Source organism: Hyperoodon ampullatus (genome assembly GCF_949752795.1).
Source record: "Hyperoodon ampullatus genome assembly, chromosome: 6".
Lineage (NCBI taxonomy): Eukaryota > Metazoa > Chordata > Mammalia > Artiodactyla > Ziphiidae > Hyperoodon > Hyperoodon ampullatus.
Window position 1 is genome coordinate 23,148,182 of NC_136919.1, and position 25,824 is coordinate 23,174,005.

Genomic DNA, 25,824 nt, shown 5'->3' on the forward strand with positions numbered 1-25,824 from the left:
TACAAATATCAAATCGTTATGTTATACACCTGAAACTAATATATGTCAGCTATACCTAAAAAAAAAAAAAAAAAAAAATCCCTAAATAAAAAAGAAAGAAACATTATTCCAGTAACAGAGGAAGGCAAAAATGGGTTGTGGTACTAGAGTTGGTTAGAAATTACTTTAATAATCTAGGTGAGAAGTTAAGTGTCTCTGGGTCAGCCTAATGGCATTGAGGTTATTATGAATAGATTTGGTGAGCAATTGTATGAAAGGTGAAAGCGAAGAGTTGAGGTTTTGATTTGGAAAATAAACTGTGGTACAAGTTATTGAGATAGAATATACAAGGAGGAGAAGTAGGGTTTGTTTTTAAGAGAGAAACGCAAGGAATGGGGAGAAGGTAAAGAATTTATTCTTAGTAATTACGAGTTTGAGTTACTTATAAGATATCTAATCCCAATATCCCATAGATCAGGAGCTCAAGAAAAGATTGGGCCTGGAAATACAGGTTTGGTGGTTCTTTCAATGGCCATGTATGACAACCTGGGACAAAGAATGTAGAATGAGAATGAGGACAAAGAATGGAATATACCAAGTGGCCACTGAAGGAAGAAGAAACTGTAAAGGGGAACAAGAACTAGGAAAGTAGCTTGTTTTATCAGCCAAGAAATTGTTGACTGCTCACAGAGGTCAAATGAGAAATATACTGAATATTACCCATATACTCATTAAATATTAAGAGCAGAGCCTTACAGAATATTCAGAATTTATAATCATGGGACTTCACTGACAGTCCGGTGGTTAGGACTCTGTGCTCTCACAGCCAGGGGCCCCGGTTCGATCCCTGGTTGGGTAACTAAGATCCCACAAGCCTCGTGTGTGGCCGAAAAAAAAGTGTTGCCGCTGGCTTCGAAGGTAAAGGCAGCTTCTAGAAGCTGGGAAAGGTCAGGAAATGGATCTTCCCCAGCCTTTGGAGGGAAAGCAGCCCTGCAGGGAAAAAAAAATTATAATCATGGAAATTGGACTGAGTTGGGTAGAAAATTGGGCAAAGAGGGTTATGGTGTTGACGATCAAGGGAATAAAATGACCAAAAGTACAGAAAAGGGAAAGCACTAGAAGTGTTAAATTACAAACAGTAGGACCTTTTAGTTTAAAATGTTAGGTATGTAAAAAGGGAGTGTGGGCAATAAATTTAGAAATGTAATATGTCTGATTTGTCTTTTTGCTATAACTGCCAAATTATTTAGCCTCAATTGATCTTTATGTTTTGTGGGGTCTTTGTTTTTTGTTTGTTGTTGTTTTCTTGGTTTTTTTTTAAGACCGTACCATGCGTCATGTGGGATCTTAGTTCCCTGTCCAGGGATTGAACCCACGCCCCCTGCAGTGGAAGCGTGGAATCTTAACCACTGGACCACCAGGGAAGTCCCTCAGTGTGTTTTAATGTAGTGAAAGAATGCCATGTCATATGAGCCAGAGTTTTGGCTGTATACTGCAAGTGAGAGAAAAGGTATTGAGAATGCCCCAAATCTAGGTTCCTGAGGGATTGCAGGTATCTACCAACCATTGTCTCTTTTTTCCCAATCCGCATCTGTGAGCCTGTCTATAGACTCACCAATTATTTGGAGAGAAAACAGTTGCTAGAGAACTGACATACTTAATATTGTATGAAGACTGTTTTGGTGACACAGTCATCCTAAGTTAATTAATTGATCATTGGTAGAATTCAGTATTTCTTGTTAAGTAACCCATATCCCAAATAATAGAGGACTTTCAATCTTTTTAAAAACTTGATGTTAATTAAATCATCTTATTCTTTAAAATTTTATTTATTTTTGGCTGCGTTGGGTCTTCGTTGCTGCGCATGGGCTTTCTCTAGTTGCGTCGAATGGGGGCTACTCTTCATTGCGGTGTGTGGGCTTCTCATTGCAGTGGCTTCTCTTATTGTGGAGCACAGGCTCTAGGCCTGCAGGCTTCAGTAGTTGTGGCACGCAGGCTCAGTAGCTGTGGCGCGCAGGCTCAGTAGTTGTGGCACACGGGCTTAGTTGCTCTGCGGCATGTAGGATCTTCCTGGACCGGGGATCAAATCCGTGTCCCCTGCACTGGCAGGTGGATTCTCGACCACTGTGCCACCAGGGAAGTCCCATCCTATTTTTTAAAAATGAGATTATCATGGTTATTTATTTAACACAGTAATACTTTTTAGATTCTTTAGCCCCAAGATAGTACATACTACTCTGCTATATGATAAGTTCCTTGAGGGCAAGCACCATGTCTTAGTCATCTTTCTCCCTCCTACACTGTCTTTTACATGAGAGATTTTCAGTGAATATTTGTTGAAAATTAACTCAACGCTACATTAAATGAAAACATTTTATACTTTGAGGAAAATTACATTTACGTTCTTAAATAATTAGTAGTGGCAAAATAACTTCTTGTATCTACTTTGCTGAATATTAAATTCAAGTCCATTGTATGCGGAGGAAATCATAAATATATACCTTTTCACTGAATTGTAATGAGACTTAAAATTTTAGATGTTAGAAATTAGGATATCTAGAAAATGTAAGGCACCTATGGCTTCCGTGTAAGAAGGGGCTATAGTGTATTAGGCTCAGGAAAAGATTCTTCTTAGTACCTGGCTCCTGTACTGAAAATGACCAACTAGATATGCTGAAGTGAAATCTTCTATAATCTTTGGTGATCTTAGGAAAAACATTTCACTAACTCCTACTTCCTGTCAAATTATCCCAAAAGGTAGAGAGAACCAGCTCTATAATTGTGCCTGCTTCCTCAGCAAAGAAACGATCTTCACCAATTCCCACCCACCAGAATTTAGGCAGACTAAGTATAATTGAAGCAGAGCATGAACTGGCTTTACTACTCAGAAATCTAGCCCAAACTCTTCCTTAGATCCTTTGAAAACTGAATGCAGTCTTATGGGTAAATAGCTACATTAGCACTATATTTCACAAAAGCAACAATTGCAATTTTTTGTAGAAAGCACACACATTTTAAAAATGAACATTTGTGTAACCATACAGGATTGTTCTGAAGATGAAATATGTATTTAAAACAATTTATAGACTGTGAGTCACCATCACCATATAAATTTGGAAGATGTTTATCTTTATGCATGAGAGAAAGAGAAGGAAGGAGGGAAAGGAGGAACGGAGAAATAAAGATAGCAGAATAGTTCCAGAAATAGGAGAAAATATGTAAAATGTGTAAGGTTATGGGTTCACTTTTCTTTGGGGTTTGCTTTTTTGTCTTGAAGTTATTTCAAAAGACAGGAAATATTCTGTTTGTTGCATAGTATTAACAAAAGCACCCTGTAATACTGTTTTACTGTCTCTGCTTTCAAGAGTACTACTCTGGCAGAAAGAAGACTGATGTACTATTCCTTGGAAAGCTCCACACAGTAGGAAGTCAAGACTTTTAAAGTTAAACTAAAAGAGGAAAGACGGGGCTTCCCTGGTGGCGCAGTGGTTGGGAGTCCGCCTGCCGATGCAGGGGACACGGGTTCGTGCCCCGGTCTGGGAGGATCCCGCATGCCGCGGAGCGGCTTGGCCCGTGAGCCATGGCCGTTGGGCCTGCGTGTCCGGAGCCTGTGCTCCGCAACTGGAGAGGCCACGACAGTGAGAGGCCCACATACCGCAAAAAAAAAAAAAAAAAAAAAAAAAAAGAGGAAAGACATGGAAAATTTCTTAGTTGGAAGAATAGATTTAATATTAATTAGTAAAATTTCTTAGTTGGAGGAATAGATTTAATATTAATTAGTAAGTCCTCATATGTGTTTCAGGTAAAAAGCTTCTTGTAAGTAATAATATTTTAATTCTCAGTATTCTTTATATATAAAAAGGTAAAATTCTTAGTAAAGGAATTATCACACCCTTTGTTCCAGTCAACCTGTATTGTTTGCTGTATCCTTTTACCTCTTTCATTATGTTGCTTGTGCCTTTCCTTTCTACTCATGTCCTTCATCACCTGTTAAAATCCTATTCAAGATGTTTGCTTCCAGCCATATTGTGTTAACTTATACCAGACTTGCCCTCTTGACCAGAGATGATGAAATTAGCAGACAAGGACTTTAAAACAGACATTATAAATATACAGAGGTTTAAAGGGAAAGAGGCATATAATAAGAAGGGAAATGGAAGATATAAAAAAGAACCAAAGGGAACTTATAGAGCTGAAATATACAATATTTGAAATGAAAAATTTTAGTGGATTGACTTAACTACAGATCAATTAGCACATTTTCAGACATTGAACAACAGGCAGTACTGGACTATGATTCATGAGAATATGGAAACGAATGAGGTGCACCCTACAATCAACCTGCATCATGGTGCTAAGAAAGGGAACCCAGGCACAACATGTCCATCTCACTAAGATGAGAAGACAGAGATCAGAGTTCAGAGAGGCTAAAGAAGCTGTAGTTTGTGAGGCATAGTACTGGAGAGAGAGAGAGAGAACTGAAATGGATATAACTCCAGAAATCTGCGTTGGGGTGTACCCATGAATACCAAGGGTACTGAGTTCTTTTCTGCCCATGGATAGGGCAGAACTCCGCTAGATGTGGACAAAAACCTACTGGAAGCCAAACAATTCCCAGAACTTACCCGAGTTCTTACTTGCCAGATTGGAGAGACTGTGTTAAACACCCTAGACATTCAGCAGTGACCCCAGAAGATACATCTTGGTAGTAGGGCTTAATTAACCCTAAGTAAAAGCTACTCTGGACCTACTCTAGCAAAGCTTTAAAAGTCTCAAAAGGGTCAGCTGATCTGGAGGTTACTTAACTGCTTGTCAAAACAGATTCTCACACTTTTTAAAGTAAGAAAAAATCAAGACACTCAACAGGGGCTTCCCTGGTGGCACAGTGGTTAAGAATCCGCCTGCCAGTGCAGGGGACACAGGTTCGAGCCCTGGTCCAGGAAGATCCCACATGCCGCGGAGCAACTAAGCCCGTGCACCACAACTGCTGAGCCCACGTGCCTAGAGCCCATGTTCCACAACAAGAGAAGCCACCGCAATGAGAAGCCCTTGCACCGCAACTGGAAAAAGCCTGCACACAGCAACAAAGACCTAACACGGCCAAAAATAAATAAATAAATAAATAAAATAAATTTAAAAAAAAGACACTCAACAGTGTACCTCAGTAGCAACCAAGGTGGGGAAAAATTACTAGGCATTCAAAAAAGCAGGAAAATGTCACTCATAACCAGGAGAAGAATCAGTCAAGTGATACAAACCTAGAAATGACAGAGAATATGAAATTAGCAGCAGGGACTTTAAAACAGCTGTTAAAAATGTACTCTGAAATTTAAAGGAAGGGAGAAATATAGTAAGAGAAATGAGAGGTATAAAAAAGAAGCAAATGGAACTTCTAGAGCTGAAATATATATCTGAGATTAAAAATTTACTGAATAGGGCTTCCCTTGTGGCGCAGTGGTTGAGAGTCCACCTGCCGATGCAGGGGACACGGGTTCGTGCCCCGGTCTGGGAAGATCCCACATGCTGCGGAGCGGCTGGGCCCGTGAGCCATGGCCGCTGAGCCTGTGCGTCCGGAGCCTGTGCTCTGCAGCGGGAGAGGCCACAGCGGTGAGAGGCCCGCGTACCGCAAAAAAAAAAAAAAAAAAAAAATTTACTGAATAGGCATAAGTACAAATTAGATTACTCAAAGGAAAAGAATAAGAGAGTATTATGGACAAAACTTTATGCCAATAATTTCAACAATTTAGAATAGACAAATTCCTTGAAAGTCACAAATTATCAAAACTGGCCCAAGAAGAAATAGAAAATGTGAATAGCTCCATATCTACTAAAAAAATTGAATTACTCTTTTAAAACCTTCCTACAAGTAAAATTCTTGGTCCACAAACAAGGAAAACTCCAACCTAGATGACTTCACTGGTGAATTCTATCAGATATTTAAGGAAGAAATAATATCAGTCCTACACAAACTCTTCCCAACACTTCTGAACTCTTGTAGGACCAGTTTTACACCAATATCAAAACCAGACAGACATTATAAGAAAAGTGTAAACCAATATCCTTCATGAACACAGATGTAAAAATTCTCAATAAAAGCAAGTTGAATTCTGCAGCATATTCTAAAGAATAATACATCCTAACCAAGTGGAGTTAATCACAGAATACAAGGTTTAACATTTGAAAATGAAATCACTGTAATTCACTGTATTAAGAGAAAGAGAGAGGAAAAACCATGGGCTGTCTCAGTTGATAGAGAAAAGGCACTTGATAAAATTCAACACACATTCATATTAAAAACTCAGGAAACTAGGAATAGAAAGGAATTTGCTCAACCTGTTACGAAAAATCTACAGCAAACAGTATACTTAATTGTGAAAATCTGAATATGTTTTTTCCCTAAAATTGGGAACAAAGCAAAGATTATCTGCTGTCACCACTAATATTGAGTATCATAATGGAAGTCCTGCATAAGGCAGTGAGGTAGGAAAAAGAAAGAAAAGGCATACAGATTGGAAAGGAGGCAGTAATACTGGCTTTATTCACTGTATTCATCAGAGTAGTGCCCATTAAAATCATAATGAATACTACTTCACACCCATTCTAAGGTTAAAATTTAAAAGACTGACAATTCCAAAATTGGTACAACCAGTATGGACGTTCCTTAAAAAAACTAGAAATAGAACTACCATGTGATCCAGCTATCCTACTCCTGGGCATATATCCAGAGAAAACCATAATTCGAAAGAACACATGCACCCCAGTGTTCATGGCAACACTGTTTACAATAGCCAAGACATGGAAGCAACCTGAATGTCCATCAACAGATGAATTGATAAAGAAGATATGATATGTATATACAATGGAATATTACTCAGCCATAAAAAAGAATGAAATAATACCATTTGCAGTGACATGAATAGACCTAGAGATTATCATACAGAGTAAAGTAAGTCAGACAAAGAAGACAAATATCATATGGTATCACTTATATGTGGAATCTAAAAAAATGGTACAAATGAACTTATTTACAGAACAGAAATAGAGTCACAGATATAGAAAACAAACTTATGGTTACCAAGAGGGAAAGGGTGGGGGAGGGAAAAATTGGGAGATTGGGGTTTACATATACACACTACTATATATAAAATAGATAATAAGGACCTACTGTATAGCACAGGGAACTCTACTCAATACTCTGTAATGACCTATATGGGAAAAGAATCTAAAAAAGAGTGGCTATATATTTATGTATAACTGATTCACCTTGCTGTACAGCAGAAACTAACACAGTGTTGTAAATCAGCTATACACCAATAAAATTTTTTTAAATAAATAACTGAAATTCCAAGTATTGGTAAGATTATGAAGCTAGCTGGGACTCTCATACAATGCTGAAAAGAGTGTGAAATGATACAATCACTTTGGAAAAATTTGCCAGTTTCATATGAAGATAAAGACATACTTACCATATCTAATAATTCTACTCCTAGCTATTTTCCCAAGGGAAATGAAAACTTATGTCAAGTAAGAAGAAAGAGTCTCACTAGAATGTTTATTGCTACTTTATTTATAATTGTGAAAAACTGGAAACAACCTAAATGTTCTTCAGGAGATAAACAGCTAAACAAATTGTTGTAGCCACACAGTGGAATACTGCTCAGCAGTAAGAAAGGAACAAACTACTACTACCTAACAACATAAACGATGACTTTCACAAACATTCAGAGTGAAAGAAGCCATATACAAAATGGTACATAATGTATGATTCTATTCATATGCAGTCCTAGAGCAGGCAAAATGAGTCTGTCGTGAGTGAAAGCAAATCAGTGGTTGCCTCGGGTGGGGGATTGATTGCAAATATGCTCAAGGTGACGTTTTGGGATGATGGAAATGTTCTACGTTTGATTTTTGTGGTGGTTACACAGGTGTGTACGTTTGTCAAAATGCATCATACTGTATTTTTTACGTGGGTATATTTTATAATATGTAAATTATACCTCAATACAGTTTTCTTTATGGCACAGCCTTCTGTGACTTATTTCCCCTTTCTCCCTAAATTCAGATATCTGCTCTTCCTCTGAATTTACCATAGCATCTTGTTTGGTTTTCTCCTACTCCTTTTCTTTTTATCTGTTTGTGTTTGCCTAAGTTATAAGCTCTTATCAGTTTTGTTTACCCTATAGCACCTTGCTTATTGTAACCTTTCAATACATGTTTGTTAAACTGAGCTAATTTAATGCAAAGAGAGTTATCAGTTATTGCTTTGATTACAGTTCTAAAGTCTGAAAAGAATCATAGTTCTGGATCTTAGCAAGACAAGGTTATAAAGCAGGTAAGAGTTGATATTAGGCATCTTTAGGGCAGTCCTAATTTTACACTTTAGGGCAATCCCATTTTATATTCTGTGGCGTTGGCTGGTACACACATAGAAGATGGGTGCTCCCGGGCCCTGTGGGGAAGTTGTCTTTAAGTCAAGACACTCTGTTGGTTGCAAAGACCTGGACGATTTAGGTAATATAGACTAAGTAACAATGTATTTGATTCCAGTAATGAATGAAAATTTGATAGAATCACAGAAACTTAGTGCTAGAAGATACCATGGATACCACTTTATCCAACCCATTACTAAACAGACCCAGAGAGGGTAAATAACCTGCCCGACGCCACACAGCAAATAAGAGATAGGGTTAAGTCTGGAACCCACATTTCTGACAAGTCCCTTACCAGAAATTGAGCAAAGTGGAGAATTGGCTGCCTGTGGAAGTTCTAATGAGTTGCTCTTAGACAAAGCTTCCATTAGGTTGGGATTTGGAGTTAAGGAGCAAACAAGATAGGTATAAGAGTCAGTTATTGCTAGGGTAGAACCAAAACTGAACCATGAGTAGGGCCAAGAGTTGACTTATATTTTCCTCGTGATGCCTTTACTTCATTTACCACCCAGAAGTCTGATTTCATTTGTAATTGAAGCCTATTTTGTGTACTTGCTGACAAATTTTCTACAGTAAGAATATACTGCAGCTTGTCGAGGAGGAGTGTAACCTAGAATATTGTTGAATTCCATGGGTATGTTAAAACAATCTAAATGGAGCTGATCTCCCTTGTAAACCTTCCCTTCTTTCAATATTCTCTGTTCATGTGTAAATTTATTGGAGTTTGGGGGTGGTAACAGTTGCTATTTTGCATTTCCTTGGTTTGGGAGTTCATTTTTTAAGGACAATATTAAGTCAGTTTTATAATTAAAGTGATTTTAAGTGGTCATTTTGAGTTTTAATGATGAAGGACACTGAGGTACAAAAGGCAGCTTTGAAAGTTACAGCAAAGCATGCTCCTTAGACGAATCCTTTGAATGAAAGAATAATAGCGTGGATGGTGATGATGAAGGAATAGAAGCTGCTGCTATTTAATGTATTCTCCACTCTCAGTATATGGATGCAGCCTCCGAATTTTACAAAGGAAATAATCATCAGCACAGCATCTCTGCTCTCCTATGGATTGGTCTTTTTGTAAAGCAGCCTCTTGGTTTTCTTAGTAAAGGTATTTTATTTTAAAATGTATCTCTAGACACTTACTCCTGGTAGGCCTGGGAAAATGTAGATTACTTCATGTCTCTTCAAAATTCCTTTCAAAGAAGAGTCAAGCTCAATTTGTGTTTTTGAGATAGAGAAGAAGAGTAGATAGGAGGAAGGAGGAAATCTTTGCTTTGGGGGAAGAAAAAATCTTTCAGTCCTTTGTTGACACCTTAGCTTCTGCATTAGTCATATGTCCCTTCCTCCTTGGCCATGGATGGACCAAGGGAATAGCAGCCATTTGCAAGTTTGTAAAGGGGCAGTGCTAAGAGAAGGAAACAGCTGATAAAGAAAAATGTAGGGCTCCCACCCCCGTAGGTTTTTACAGTTATATTTTTAGATTGGTCACTGTCTTCTGGATATTTGGCCTTCTGTTTTTGCTCTTTTACTTCACTATTTTTGATATTGTAAAATACAGTGCTAAATTCCTAGCTCTAATCATGAGATAGTATTCAGAGTCCACCTTATAAAAATGTTACAGTGAGAAGCTGGCGGACACAGTTAATACTGATATTGGAAGGAAAAACCTTTCTTCTACCTACTTGGGTCTGAATGGTGGGGGGCCTGCGAGTTAACTGACAATAGAGAGAGTTACAGGAGAAAAGACCAAGGGTGGAAGCACTCAGTAATGAGTAACTCACTAAATAGCCAAAGGTAAAGGTTTGTATACTAACTTAACAAAAGGGAGGATTTAGGGCTTCAGAAGACAGAAGGATTTCTTGTTTGTTTGTTTTGCGGTACTCAGGCCTCTCACTGTTGTGGCCTCTCCCGTTGCGGAGCACAGGCTCCGGACGTGCAGGCTCAGCGGCCATGGCTCACGGGCCCAGCCGCTCCGCGGCATGTGGGATCTTCCCAGACCGGGGCATGAACCCATGTCCCCTGCATCGGCAGGCAGACTCTCAACCACTGCGCCAACAGGGAAGCCCTGATAGAAGGTTTTGATGTGCTTGTTTACACAGTTTTGGGGGAATGTCCTGGTACCCAAGGTCAGTGACTTTCCTGACTAGAGACGTCTGGGTTGGGGAGAGGGGCTGTGGCAGCTGACTCACAAAGCAGGCTTTTAGTCAGATAAGGGAAGTTCAGATAAAATTTCTCTCTGCACCTGCTGTTGGGTTTTTGGTCCCTTCAGTGATTTTTTTATATATATATTTGTTTATAGTTTGATGGTTTTCAAAGCATTTTCACGTATCTCACTTGGTTCGCACAATATTTTTTAGGTATACAGGGAAAATACTATTATTCCCATTTCACAGGTAAGGAAACTGAGATTAAGAGAGGTTAAGTATTTGTTCAGAGCCACACAAATAATGACGGTGTCAAGAGAAGATGTTAAGGGGTTCTCACTATACCTTTGGGGTTCCATTTCAATACTGACAGATTGAATAATTTATTGTCAATCAAGTGCTTTAAAGGTGTCAAGATTGAGTAACATTTTATTTGTTTTGTAGGAGAAGATGGTGTAAACTGGTTCATCAGTGACAAAGACGTTGAGGTAAAAATCAAAACATTTTTGAAGTTGTGAATAATAGAATAATAATTTTCTTTGAGGCATAGTTTCATTTCATTATGATGACTTAATCATCTTTTTTAAAGTAGCAGCAGTCCAAGTATCTTGTAAGGAAAAGTTTAATTTTAGTCTGTGGGTGATTGAATTTTTCAGAAGCGCAGTTCAGCCTTGATTTTTGTCAGTCAGTTAATTGCCATAATGATTTAGTCCCCCTTTCCCTTTTGTTTCTTCTCTGCTATGGTAAGTCCTCGCAGCCCATTTTGCCTGATGCCCCTAAAGATCAACACCGGAAATAACTGCTTCTTCAGTGTAAGGAAATGGTTAGTCTATATTTAGGATGTGGCAGGTGTTTGTCTTTGTCGATTATTAGCCTTAATTATGACAGATGGCTAGAAAAAGAGAGTAATTTTACAACTTGGTATAAGGAAAATGTTAAGAGATAATTAGATTGTGTCTCCTTTTGAGGTCTACTTGGCCAATTGAGCAGAATAACAAGTAAAAGATGAAAGTTTTTTTCAAAGATGGAATTGTACCAAACAAGATAAAAGCATGGTTGGCATTTAGGTATTCCTCTTTAGGTAGTCCATATGATATGCTTTGCTAATGTTCTCTTGCAAGATACTGGATTTTGGCTAGAATATGGGACAGCTAGAATTGGATCAGTGTAGGCAGAATGGATCTTAAAAGGACTCTAGGGGAAGGAAATTATCTCATTCTCTCTTAGAAATTAAAATCCAGTTTGTAAGCAGTAACCCTGGACTGTTCAAAAGAAGGAATGTATTTGGTCACTATGTGGTTTTATAACTTTATAAAGGACAAAATCATAAAAAACACCAACCCCTAACTAAAAATTTAAGCAAGTTTCTCATCCAGAAAAATGTATACGTCCAGATATATGTCAGCAATATCTTTGACTCTGAATGCCACTGGAATGTCTAAATGATGCATTTCAGTGCCCCTACTAGACCTGAACCGTAAGTAGAGAAAGATAAAAAAGAAATGGAACCATATGGAGAAGTGTAAAAGAAAAGGGGAGATGGGCAGACAAAAAGTAGAGCTGTTTTCATGGCACCCCTTTTCAAGTTTTTCTAACTCCTTTTAAGAATACAAAATTCCCTGTTGCTAAGTTCTGAATTGAACAGATTATGACTGTTAATTCTCTTAAACAGAGTGAAATAATTTTAATTCTTGATCTTTTTTTTCCCTTAGGCACAGATAGGTAAAAAAAGAACATCTGGAAGATGGACCCACCGATACTATTCAGTCAACAAAAACGTTACCTGTAGAAATTGTGACAAATGTGGCCATTTGTCAAAAAACTGCCCCTTTCCACAAGTATGTGAAATATGTAATGTGTCTTTCCACATTGTTAAAATCAAAATCATAGGGTTCGAACCCTTATAATCTTACAATTCAAATGTTATATGTGTTAAATTTCATATTACATGTTTATGTAGGTCGCAGCCTAGAGAAGTAGTAAAGAACAATAAATCTACAGCCAGAATCAATGTCAGCATCCCATTAGTAGTTGTACAACCTTAGGCAAATCACTTCACCTTTTGTGCTTCTTTTTTCTTTTCTATAAAATGAGAAGATTGAATCAGATTGATTCCTGAGACTCATTTCACTTCTAAACCTTCTACTTTATGACACGACTTGTTTCATGGTGGGGTAATTTTCATTGTTAGAAAATTATAATTTTAGGCATTTATAAATGTTTATGATGTAAATTATGTTAAACAGATACATCAGTCTTTGAAATAACACAGAACTCTTAGACATTTCTTGACACTAGTAAGCCCTTAACAAATATTCCTTCCCTTACCAACTTCCTCTCCCAAATGATTGCCTTTCAAATATTTGAGATGGCTCTCTTGTTTCCTCTTTGTCTTTGCCTGGCAGAGCAGCCTCTTTCTGTATCTGTTGCTCCTATGACTTAGCTTCCAGATCCTCATCATCCTACTTTCCCTCTCAGACACATTCCACTTTGTCAGTGTCCTACAAGACAAGGCATAAGAAATAGATGCCAGATGATAGTATATGCAGACTAAGCCTTTTTGGCAACCACAGGATACAGATGGTTTTGTTAAAGCTCTGATTTCAGACATTTTGTTTGATTTTATAATTATGCTCAAGACCTTCATTGTGTTTCCAAATTGGAAATAACTTTTTATGGAATTATACTGAAAAAGAAAAAGTAGTATTCTATTTGAGACTAACGTATTTTGCTAAAGAGATTTTCTGTTTGTCTGCCACATAGAAAGTCCGCTCCTGCTGCCTCTGCTCCGAGAGAGGACACCTCCAGTATGCCTGTCCAGCCCGCTTTTGCTTAGACTGTTTTTTGCCTATGTCTTCTACTCACAAATGTCTTGAAAGATCTTCCTGGAGAAAACGGTGTGACAGATGTGATATGATAGGCCACTATGCTGATGTGAGTATCCTGCATGTAACTAATTTGTCGGACTTTGGGGGCATTGTGCCAATCTGTAACCATCTGCCAGCCTACTTAAAAGCATGTTTACTATGCACTGTGTATAATGATAGTCATGTCCCTTTGGCCACTGATCATGTAAATCAGTGCTCTGATATCTCAGGATAGGGATCCTACTGAATGGGTTCATCAGGAGGCAGCATCAATAAATATTGTAAACCTGTGCTGGCTTCTTTGGCTTAATGTGCTTGCCAAAGTGAAGGTAGTAATTAAAGAGGTATGTAATAAATAACATGTAAAATTTGTGTACCTATTCATTCATAGTTAGATGAAAATATATATATAAACACTTAACAGTTGTATACAAAGGTCTGTATGAAGCCTGCTTTGATGCTGCTTATTGGTGGCTCTTGGTGGTATAATATTCTCATGCAAGATGGACAAACCACCAAAACTTTAAATATGCTTATCTTAGATCTTTCTTTAGATTTAAGAAGACAGAAGTAACTTAGAAGACATTTCAGTTACTTGTAGCATGTTAAATTTTAGCACATTGTTATTTTAGACGTCATTTTGCATCATATTATAAATGTCTCTGGAATTTTAGTCAGAATTTCAACCAGAAGGGCTTATAGAAGTCAGCATCTAAAAAAAAAGTAAGAATTTTTTCCCTTTAATTTGTGCTTCCCAAAGACATGATACAAAGCACAAATATTTTTTAAATTTTCCTTATATTGAATTGTACCTAGAGCCTTTTGCTTAAAAATTAATATGACTTTCTGTTGGGATGAATTTCAGATTAAGACAAACTAGAATATGAATGTTTGGTGTATGTGTTTCTTGTGTAAATAATATTGATTGTAGTTTTTAAAGGATCTTTATAAACAAAAATAGGATCACTGTCCTATAAGTTAATTTTTTTTCCACTTAATTCTTTATGAATGTGTCTCTATCAGCTCATAAAGACTACCTTTCTCATGGCTAACTTTTATTCCATTTTTACCAATTTACCCAGCCATTTCTCTACCAATACATTTAGACTTATACTGTTACTCATTTTTTTTAAGCAAACATTGCTGCTGTAAACACCTTTTTATATATATATCTGCATACATGTAAGAGTATTTTGGTAAGTCATATTCTAAATGGAATTGTGTAATTAAAGGATATGTACGTTTATCTCTGGATAAATATTGTCAAATTGTTTTAAAAGCTTGCACCAGTGTATCCACTTGCTAGCAGTGTTTAAGAGTACTCTCAACCCTAGCTGTAATCAGTCTTTAAAATTTTTGGCCAATCAGATAAGGAGAAAATGATATCTTACTGTTTTAATTTATATTTCTTAGGCCCCTAGTGAGGTTGAATATGAGTCTTAAGACAAGGTATAGAGATAGAAGTTGTCATTTCATTCCAAAGTAGTTTAAACTTATATTTCAATATTTACTAAGTTTTAAAAATAGTAAATTCTAAGTTGTCTTAGTTTTATTCTGTTGTTCTCTGCATTGAGTTGTCAATTATAATTTCTTAGAAAGATTTTCTAGTTTGGACGTTAGGTTTAAAAGCATAATTTTTAACTTCTTTCTTCCAAAGGACTCTTATAGGTATGGTCTAATTTGCGTGTGATAACAGAAGAGGCTCAGACATTATCATGAGCAGTTTTTTTGAAATAAGAAACTATAGTACAGAACAGTTAAGAATGGTTTGTAAAAGGTTATATAATTAGCTGTGAATTAAATCTATAGCTCATTCTGCTTAACTTCTTAATTTTGGCCTCTAATGTATGTTAAACTCTTTATTTAAAATGGCCTTGAGGATTAATAACCCCATTGAATATAAGTTTTTAAGATAGGGTTAGACTGTGGCTGACTTCAGAGAAGGCATCACGCTTTCCCCTAAATCTACCAAGACCTACCATTGGTTTGTTTTTGTTTTTTTTTTACATTACATGATGAAAGTTCTGGACATGAATTGATCTTTTCTCAGCCTGCCCACCTGGTATAGAATTCCCTTGGAGCCCAATCCAACCTAGGCTCCACTGACTCCTTCTGAAGAAACTTGAAGTCCTTCCACCATCCCAGAAGGTCTTCATGAGGATTCACTTGGGAGCAGTTTCATTCTGGCCCCTGGTTGCTGGGACTATTCAGCTATTCCCACACATGCTTTAAATCTGTCTTGAAACCTGGTCCTTCACAGAAAATATTGTTTCCCTTGCAGCCTTCTCAAATGCTTGCTGCTCATTCTCTCTTGACCCACATACCTCTGAATTAGGTTGATTAGGATCAACCTCTTTCTCACCTGCCATGACTGCTTCTAAATCATTTCTCCTCCCTCTTTGTGTAGGTATCCTTGACTTATTTAAAGCTAAAACCCTCTGACAATACTGTTCTCCACCCTTCTTTGTCATTTTCATCTTCTCACCTACTAGGATTTATGAAGCCCTGGGTAACTATAGATGCCCTAACCTCTTATAAATTAAGGAGATCAAGAAACTTCCATTTTTGCTTTATACATCCCTATAGCCACACCAGAATCTCTCTAATGCCAGAGTACCAGTTATATGTGCAAAGAGAATTAGTAATGAAAACTCATGAGTCATATTCACATTCTTGCTATAATGACTCCTGAACTCAGCTTGGAAAGCTCTTCATTTGTTAACTACTATGTAAAAGTATTTGGGTGAAATTCCAGAGTTTTGCAGTGTAAAGGATAGACAGATGACTCAAGGCCTACTAAAGTCTACCTGGATCACTGGTACCTTCCAAAAGAAGAGAATCTGAAGTATGTAAAGAATCCCAATTTTGAATCTACCACAGATTCTCTCCTCTTGCTGATAGCTTTTAAATAAACTGAGAATCTTAAACTGTCTATACACATTTATCTTGCACATACAGTCCCATTCTGTGAGCTATATCTGACAGTCCCAAGATAATAATAGCTATAATTAGTTGAGTATTTACAGTGTTTTAAGTACTATGCTAAGTTCATTACCTATTAGGGGGAGTGGGAGTGCTTTGTTCACTGCTGTATCCTCAGTACTTAGTAGGTGCTCAGTAGATTTTTGTGATTGCACCAGAGTCATTTATGTAATCCTCATTACCATCATATGAGATAGATACTATTTATTATTACTACCATTTTACAAAAGAGAAAACCAAGACATTGTAAGGTTAGGGTATGCCCAAGGTCTCAAAGTTAAAATGATGCTGTACTTCATGAATGTACATTGAGAAAGTTCACTTACTGACAGTCTAGACGTTGTCAGTTTAACTCCTTCTCAGAAGATCCTCTCGAGTTTCTGTCTTAAACCTGCAGATATTGTGGATCTAGTAAACAACTTTGATAATAAACTTATGATATTTAAAATATCAATACATTATAAAATAGATGAAGAAAAATATTTTCCAAATAAAAATAAATATAGTTTATTTTAAAAGTTTTCAGCTCTTTAAATAATTTCTGAGGATCAACAAAGCATTGTAGACTGTTGATTTTCAGCCACAGAACCAAGTCTGTGATACCACAGAACTGTGCTTCTCACAAAAGACCATCTCAGCCTTGGCAGTCTCTATTGTTGAGATTGTTACCCTTTTACATTAAAGCATAATGACTGAGTTAATCAGCATCAGATATAATTGCAACCTGAACGTGAATTTTCTTCCTTTCTCCAGCAGTTTTTTCTCAAATTTCCTGCTCGGTCTTCTATCCCAATTCATGCTAAATAACTCCTTTAACCATCATTTATAAGAATAAAATGCCATCTATTTGTGGGGCGCTCAGCACTTGAGTCACTGCTTTAAGTCAGATTTTTTAATGTAGTGGGAGAAAATAATCCATAAGACATATTTCACTTGATTCCTTTCTTTAAATATTTGATTCTATAAAAAAGAATCTCTTAAATATCACTGTATACTAAAATATTTTTAGCAACTTGAAAGTTTATTTAAAAAATGAGAACTCAGTATAAGCTGTGTAGGCTTTTGCATAGACATTAGTGCCCAGTGAATGTCTCCTCAACAAATATATACATAAAACTGAAAACTAGTATTTTTTTAGTTTAATTTTGGTGATTTTTTTTAAGTTTAGTTTAATCATGGGGATTTCCAGCACGAAATGCAGAGTACCTAGTACAAGTATCACCTCTTATCCTTTTCACAGTCTTATTGAGATATTACTGGCCAGAAATAAAGACTGGCTGGAACACAATCGTTGAGCTGAATAATTAAGTTCTGCCTTTGTTCAAAAACATCTCCACTGTTCCACCATCCAAATAAACTTTCTATATTTATCAAAAATTTGTTAGTTGCCTACTACATGCTAGGCAGTAATCCAAGTACTAAAGAGATAAAGATGAATAAGAAATGGTCCCTGCCTTTGAGGAACTCAGAGTATAGTAAGAAAGGCAGATGTGTAAAAGAATGTAAAAAGTGATGTATTGGAGATGCATCAAGAATGGTGAAAATTAAATGAGAGAGTATCAGAAGACTAAGCTTTGTGACTTGCAAATAATACATACCTATAAAGTGTAGAAAATGACCTAGACCATAGGAGGGAGCCAAGTAACTCTGCCTGTAATAACATGTCACCTATCTTTGGAAATATCAGCCGCAAAGTAATGCCATAGGAATTCTCAATCCAGGTAAGTGAGTTTTCCTGTAATCATATGGACTTGAGACATACACGAGGGTCAGTATTTTCTGAGCATTTGTTTGCTTGCCTACTTGCTCTTATGTTTGAAGACACGACAAAATAAGGAAGGAAATCGCTAGCCATTCCTGGACTGCTTTTCTTTCTAACTCTATATCTTTTCCTCTCATGGAAAGTCACTTTTCTTTTTTTTTTTAAATTAATGTTTATTGGAGTATAGTTGATTTACAATGTTGTGTTAGTTTCTGCTGTATAGCGAAGTGAATCAGTTATACATATATATACATATATCCACTCTTTTTTAGATTCTTTTCCCATATAGGTCATTAAAGAGTATTGAGTAGAGTTCCCTGTGCTATACAGTAGGTCCTTATTATCTATTTTATATATAGTAGTGTGTATATGTCAATCCCAATCTCCCAATTTATCCCCCCCTTCCCTCTTGGTAACCATAAGTTTGTTTTCTATATCTGTTACTCTATTTCTGTTTTGTAAATAAGTTCATTTGTACCATTTTTTTAGATTCCACATATAAGTGATATCATATGATATTTGTCTTCTGTGTCTGACTTCACTCTGTATGATAATCTCTGGGTCCATCCATGTCACTGCAAATGGTATTATTTCATTCTTTTTTTATGGCTGAGTAATATTGCATTGTATATATGTACCACATCCTCTTTATCCATTCATCCATTGATGGACATTTAGGTTGCTTCCATGTCCTGGCTATTGTAAATAGTGCTGCAGTGAATCCTTCCGAATTATGGTTTTCTCCGGATGTGTGCCCAGGAGTGGGATTACTGGATCATATGGTAGCTCTATTTTTAGTTTTTTAAGGAGCCTCCATACTGTTCTCCATAGTGGCTGTACCAATTTACATTCCCACCAACAGTGTAGGAGGGTTGCCTTTTCTTCACACCCGCTCCAGCATTTATTGTTTGTAGATTTTTTGATGATGGCCATCTGACTGGTGTGAGGTGATACTTCATTGTAGTTTTGATTTGCATTTTTCGATAATAAATGATATTGAGCATCTTTTCATGTGCCTCTTGGCCATCTGTATGTCTTCTTTGGAGAAATCTCTATTTAGCTCTTCTGCCCATCTTTTGATTGGGTTGGGGGTTTTTTGATATTGAGCTGCATGAACTGTTTGTATATTTTGGAGATTAATCCCTTGTCGGTCACTTCATTTGCAAATATTTTCTCCCATTCTGTGGGTTGTCTTTTCGGTTTTTTTATGGTTTCCTTTGGTGTGCAAGAGCTTTTAAGTTTAATTAGGTCCCATTTGTTTATTTTCATTACTCTAGGAGGTGGATCAAAAAAGATATTGCTGTGATTTTTTTTTTTTTTGCAGTACGCGGGCCTCTCACTGTTGTGGCCTCTCCTGTTGCGGAGCACAGGCTCCGGATGCGCAGGCTCAGTGGCCATGGCTCACGGGCCCAGCCGCTCCGCGGCATGTGGGATCCTCCCGGACCGGGGCACGAACCCTTGTCTCCTGCATCGGCAGGCAGACTCTCAACCACTGTGCCACCAGGGAAGCCCTCTTGCTGTGATTTATGTCAGAGAGTATTCTGTCTATGTTTTCGTCTAAGAGTTTTATAGTATCTGGTCTTACATTTAGGTCTTTAATCCATTTTGAGTGTATTTTTGTGTATGGTTTTAGAGAATGTTCTAATTTCATTCTTTTACATGTACCTGTCCAGTTTTCCCAGTGCCACTTATTGAAGACACTGTCTTTTCTCCATTGTATATCCTTGCCTCCTTTGTCATAGGTTAGGTGACCATAGGTGCATGGGTTTATCTCTGGACTTTCTGTTCTGTTCCATTGATCTATATTTCTGTTTTTGTGCCAGTACCATACTGTTTTGATTACTGTAACTTTGTAGTATAGTCTGAAGTCAGGGTGCGTGACTCCTCCAGCTCCATTCTTCTTTCTCAAGATTGCTTTGGCTATTCAGGGTCTTTTGTGTTTCCATACAAATTGTAAAATTTTTTGTTCTAATCCTGTGAAAAATGGTATTGGTAATTTGATAGGGATTGCATTGAATCTGTAGATTACTCTAGGTAGTATAGTCATTTTGACAATATTGATTCTTCCAATCCAAGAACATGGTATATCTCTCCATCTCTTTATGTCATCTCTTATTTCTTTCATCAGTATCTTATAGTTTTCTGAGTACCTATCTTTTGCCTCCTTAGGTAGGTTTATTCCTAGGTATTATATTCTTTTTGATGTGATAGTAAATGTATCATAATTTAATACATTGTCTTAACCCTGGAAAGAATGATTCACAGTATAATTTGTAACCTAACCACTTCTCCTCATTTCTACCACTATCACCCTGGCACAAGCTATGAGCATCTACTGCCTGGATTATTCTAATAGCTTCCTAAACCATTTCCCTGCCTCCTTGGCCCTTTATAGTCTGTTTTCAGCAGCTGACTGGGTAGTCCTTTTTAAACATAACCCAGATTACATCAGTTCTCTGTCTAAAATCCTCAAATAAGACTTTGCATCTCCCTCAGAGTAAAAGCTAAAAGTCTTTACAGTCACCAACAAGGCCACATGTGGTCTGGCTTCTTGACAACATCTCCAGTATAGACATCCCTGTTGCCTACATCCCTGTTGCTTACTCCACCTGGTCTCCTTACTGCTGTTTGAAAGACCAAACATGTTTTCCCTCTACCTGCTGTTCCCTCTCCTGGGAGTACTCTGCCCCCAGTTATCCACAGTGACTCACTCCCTCATCTCTTTCATGTCTCTGTTCAAATGTCCCCTTCTTAGAGAGCCCTTCCCTAACTACCCTAGTTAAAACTTCCAGCATTCCCTGCCCTTCTTCCCTGCTTTGTTTTTCTCTATAACACTTATATCTTACATTCTATATATTTTTCTCTCCCCTCTAATTAGAATATAAGTTCCATGTCTGTTTTCAGACACATTCACTGCTGTATCTCCAGCTTCTAGAATAGTGCCTTACCCATGTAGGAGCTCAGTGGGCTCCTAAATATATATGTATAATGGGATTATTGAATAAGCAAATGAATGAATTAGAGACCATAGACTTCACTTACCTACTCATGCTCTAGTCAAATGGTTCTGAAGGTTGTCCAATCCTGCACTTAAATGTATAGGCTTGGACATTCTCAGCTTGACTCATTAAGAGGTAAACATCTCCGAATGATGTTTCAGATCAAGTTTCAACAGGCTTTCTAAAAGCTATAATATCTACAATATGTGTAAAGTAAAATGAAGTTTCTAAGGCAAAGGAAATCCTTTTTCTATATTTCCCTTTCACTATCTTTAGTAATCCTAGTGTTTTAAAAAACATTTGCATTGCTCTCAGATGTTTTCTTCAGTGTCTCCTTTTTAAACCAATATTACAGGTATTGATGCAGTCCTGTGTTTTTGGTCTGTCAACCCTCAGCTTTCATATGGAAAAATCTCATCTATCATTTTGTGATGGAGTATACTGTATCTTCTTCATTGGCTTGAAAGGACAAATTCGAGAAAAGAAAATATAAAACTCAGATTATGATAACCTTTTATAATTCAAAGAATCATAGACAAACTCATTTTCCTGCTGAAATTGATTGAAGTAAGGACAAACCACTGACTTACATTAGATCTCCTTAAGAAAATGAAAATGCCTAAATAAGAGTAGATGAGTAAAAAATAAGTGTAGTAAATGTGCCCTCCCCCCCCAAAAAAAAACTTTAAAAAGTTTTTCAAGGTACCACAAAATAATTTGGATAAAATCACAGTGCTGAAGAAGGAAGGGAATAATTTTGAAAAAAAAGATTCTCTCTGAAAAAACTAAAATATCAGAGGTATATCATTATAATAGATTGATATGAATATTCAGTTAAAAATATAATTCAGGGCTTCCCTGGTGGCGCAGTGGTTGAGAGTCCGCCTGCCAATGCAGGGGACACGGGTTTGTGCCCCAGTGCGGGAGGATCCCACATGCCGCGGAGCGGCTGGGCCCGTGAGCCACGGCCGCTGGGCCTGTGCATCCGGAGCCTGTGCTCCGCAACGGGAGAGGCCACAACAGTGAGAGGCCCGCGTACCGCCAAAAAAAAAAAAAAATATATATATATATATATATATATATATATAGTTCTGCTGACACCTGAGCATTGAACCGACTTTTGAGAATAAAGAAAATCAGGTTAGATATACTTTGTTACTCTCACTTTTCACGACATTTCATTATTTAAAACATAGTGTTGAAGGAAGAGGTCATGGCTGGGATTGATGGATTTGCTTAATAGAAAAATAATTGTTGAATAGGCTTATAAGATACTTATTTACCTGGGAGACCAGAATACGCCCCCAAGGAAGTTAAGTGTAGACGTCTATGTTAGAGGTCTCATTCTCTTGATGGGTGCTTGCAAAACTCATGATGTTAGTGAAAATTCATATGTGTTCATTGTTCAGGGAGTGAGTCCCAGAATTAGTCATTAATAATTCATTGGAACTGTTCCCAAACTACCTAATAAATGAATATCTGAAACTTTTCGTGGTTAAAAATATGTTTAACCTTATGGAAATAACCTTAGCAGGGAAAAAGTTCTACATTTTTAACTGATGGTGTGTAATTTAGTACAAAGTGTGAAGAGACCAGTCTTTACTTTGAAATTCAACTGAACGGTATCCTTTCTAGTCATCTCTGACTAACCTGATGAATTCCGCCAGCCTCCCCAAGTTTCCCTGTAGCACATGCCTCATGGCCTAGTATTAGTCACTTTCAGTAGAACTAGCAGATGGAGAGCAGGTTTACGTTTTCTTTATAGAAGCTTTAAGAATAAGTTTGTAGAGGATAGAGATGGTTCCCTTTCCAGACCCCTAACTTACACCAAAAGAGGAGAAAGATTGTCCCTGAACAGTCTATAGAACAAGCAGCTCTAAAAATGAAGGGATAAATAAACTTTAGTATTTTATTGTGAATTTTATTTGGCTTAGGAATGAACCTAATCTTCAGTGCAATCACATTGGGAAGACATGAGTTTTTGATAAATAGAGCAGCAGGCCACTGGGAATTTTGTTAAATTTCTGACTCACTCTATCATTATTACTCCTCACCTTGGACTTAAATTTAACCTTTAAATCCAATAATAAGGACAAATTCTGGGACATAGTTATCTAAGTTATGAATTTGGAGAGTGAAATTAAGGAAGTCAGATCCTCATTAACACCTGGAAGGCTGAAAGTGTTGTTTACTACGCATTACAGGCTAAGGTCAACTCCCATACATAAATATAAATATATATATAAATATATATATATATTTAAAAATTCCATACAGCTTTTTGATTGGGTTCTGATCATCTCCCTCAAATAGTACATAGTGAAGGAAAATACAGCAACTGGAAAAGATTTTCAGCCTCTAAAAATATTCAAAGTCTTAATTATGGACATCTATCTTTGTTAGCTTACTCATCTTTAAAAAGACAGCACTCTTTTGATCCATGAACATGGATGTCTACATTTGTTTGTGTCTTCTTATTTCTTTCAGCAAAGTCTTATTGTTTTCATTGTACAGATCTTTCACTTCCTTGGCTAAATTTATCCCTAAGTATTTTGTTGTTTTTGATGCTATTATGAATGAGATAGTTTTCTTTATTTCTTGTTTTGATGCTTCATCATTAGTCTAAAGGAATGCTACTGTTTTATGTAAGTTGATTTTGTAACCTGCCACTTTACGGAAATCATTGATTAGTTCCAAGAGTTTTTGATTAACTGTTTGGGATTTTCTTTATATAAGATCATATTGTCAGCAAATAGTGACAGTTTTACTTCTTTCTTCCCAATTTGGATGCCTTTTATTTCTGTCTTGACTAATTGCCCTAGCTAGGACTTGCAGTACAGTCGGCCCTCCGTATCCACGGGTTTCACATCCTTGGATACAAAGGGCCAGCTGTATTCATTGAACTATACCATTTTATACAAGGGACTTGAGCATCCAAGGATGCCAAGGATTTTAGCATCCGCAGGAGGTCCTGGAACCAATCCCCCACAGATACCAAGGGACAACTATTACAGTGAATAGGAGTGGTGAGAGTGGGCAACTTTGTCTTGTAGCTGATCTCAGAAGAAACCCTTTCAGTTTTTCTTCATTGATTATAATGTTAGCAGTGGGTTTATTGTATATAGCCTTTATTATGTTGAGGTATGTAATGAATTACACTTACTAATTTGCGTATGTTGAAACATTCTTGTATCCACGTATAAATCACACTTGGCCATGGTATACAATCCTTTTAATTCTTTTTTTAAAATTATTTATTTATTTATGTATTTATGTATGTATGTATTTATTTATTTTGGGCTGCATTGGGTCTTTGTTGCTGCATGTGGGCTTTTCTCTAGTTGCAGTGCACGGGCTTCTCATTGCGGTGGCTTCTTTTGTTGCGGAGCACGGGCTCTAGGCATGCGGACTTCGGTAGTTGTGACTCGCGGGCTCTAGAGCGCAGGCTCAGTAGTTGTGGTGCATGGGCTTAGTTGCTCAGCGGCATGTGGGATCTTCCTGGACCAGGGCTCGAACCTGTGTCCCCTGCATTGGCAGACGGATTCTTAACCACTGTGCCACCAGGGAAGTCCTGGTTTGCTAATATTTTAAGATAACACCACACAACTGTTAGACTGGCTATCAAGAAGACAAGTGCTTGTGAGGATGTGGTGAAAAGGGAACCCCTTACACACTGTTGGTGGGAATGTAAATTAATCCAACCACTATGGAAAACAATACAGAGATTACTCGAAAAATTAAAAATAGATCTACCATATGATCCAGCAGTTCCCACTTCTGAGTATATACCCAAAAGAAATGAAATTAGGGTTTTGAAAAGATAGCACACCTATGTTTATTGCAGAACTATTCACAATAGCCAAGATATGGAAACAACTCAAATGCTCATCAGTGGATGAATGGATAAAAAAGATATAATATATATATCCAATGGGATATTATTCAGCCATGAGATAGAAAGATATCCTGCCATTTGTGACAACATGGATGTACCTTGAGCACATTATGCTAAGCGAGACAAGTCAGACAAAGATAAGTACTGTATGATATCACTTAAATGTGGAATCTAAAAAAAAAAAAATTTAAACCTGTAAAAACAAACAGTAAAATGGTAGCTACTATGAGATTGGAGTGAGGGGATAATATTGATGGTGTTTGAGGGTACAAACTTGTAACTAGCAGTAAGTAAAACACAATATAATGAATATAGTCTATAATACTGTACTATAATGATGTAATATGATAAATATTGCTTCCTTGACAATCATAGTACAGTATATAAATCTATCAAAGTAACACAGCCCAGCCATACACCTTAAATTTACAAATTGTAACATGTAAATTGCCTTACCTGGTTTAGGGATGCTTATACAGAACTCTTATCTTGGTACATTTATAAAAATCTGGGACAATATGAATGGTCTTTTAATGGAGTAGATGATTTTCAGTGTAATAAAACATCCCGACTTTGCAGATCCCTCTATAATTATAATTCCTTCCCTGTTCCTCACAAACAAGCCAGACATCTGATTGAGAAAACTAAAACTTGATCACATCTAAACTTTTCCATGAATAAGCTGATCAGAGACCTGTGCAGTCCTTGGCAGATACCACCTCAGTTCCCAATACTGGCGAGATCCACATAAGCCTCCTTTTTTTCCTTTT

At 37.1% G+C, this 25,824-nt stretch overlaps 1 protein-coding gene across 1 annotated transcript in view; it reads left to right on the top strand.

Annotated features, from left to right (window-relative positions):
- ZCCHC7 (zinc finger CCHC-type containing 7) overlaps nucleotides 1–25,824 on the top strand; it is a gene marked incomplete at its 5' end in the record, with an annotated part of 236,629 nt that overhangs the window by 169,638 nt on the left and 41,167 nt on the right. The window contains 3 exons of the mRNA XM_079707247.1: nucleotides 10,994–11,037; nucleotides 12,262–12,387; nucleotides 13,313–13,483. Coding sequence (XP_079563373.1) covers nucleotides 10,994–11,037; nucleotides 12,262–12,387; nucleotides 13,313–13,483 — 341 coding nt within the window. The remainder of the gene's footprint in view (nucleotides 1–10,993; nucleotides 11,038–12,261; nucleotides 12,388–13,312; nucleotides 13,484–25,824) is intronic.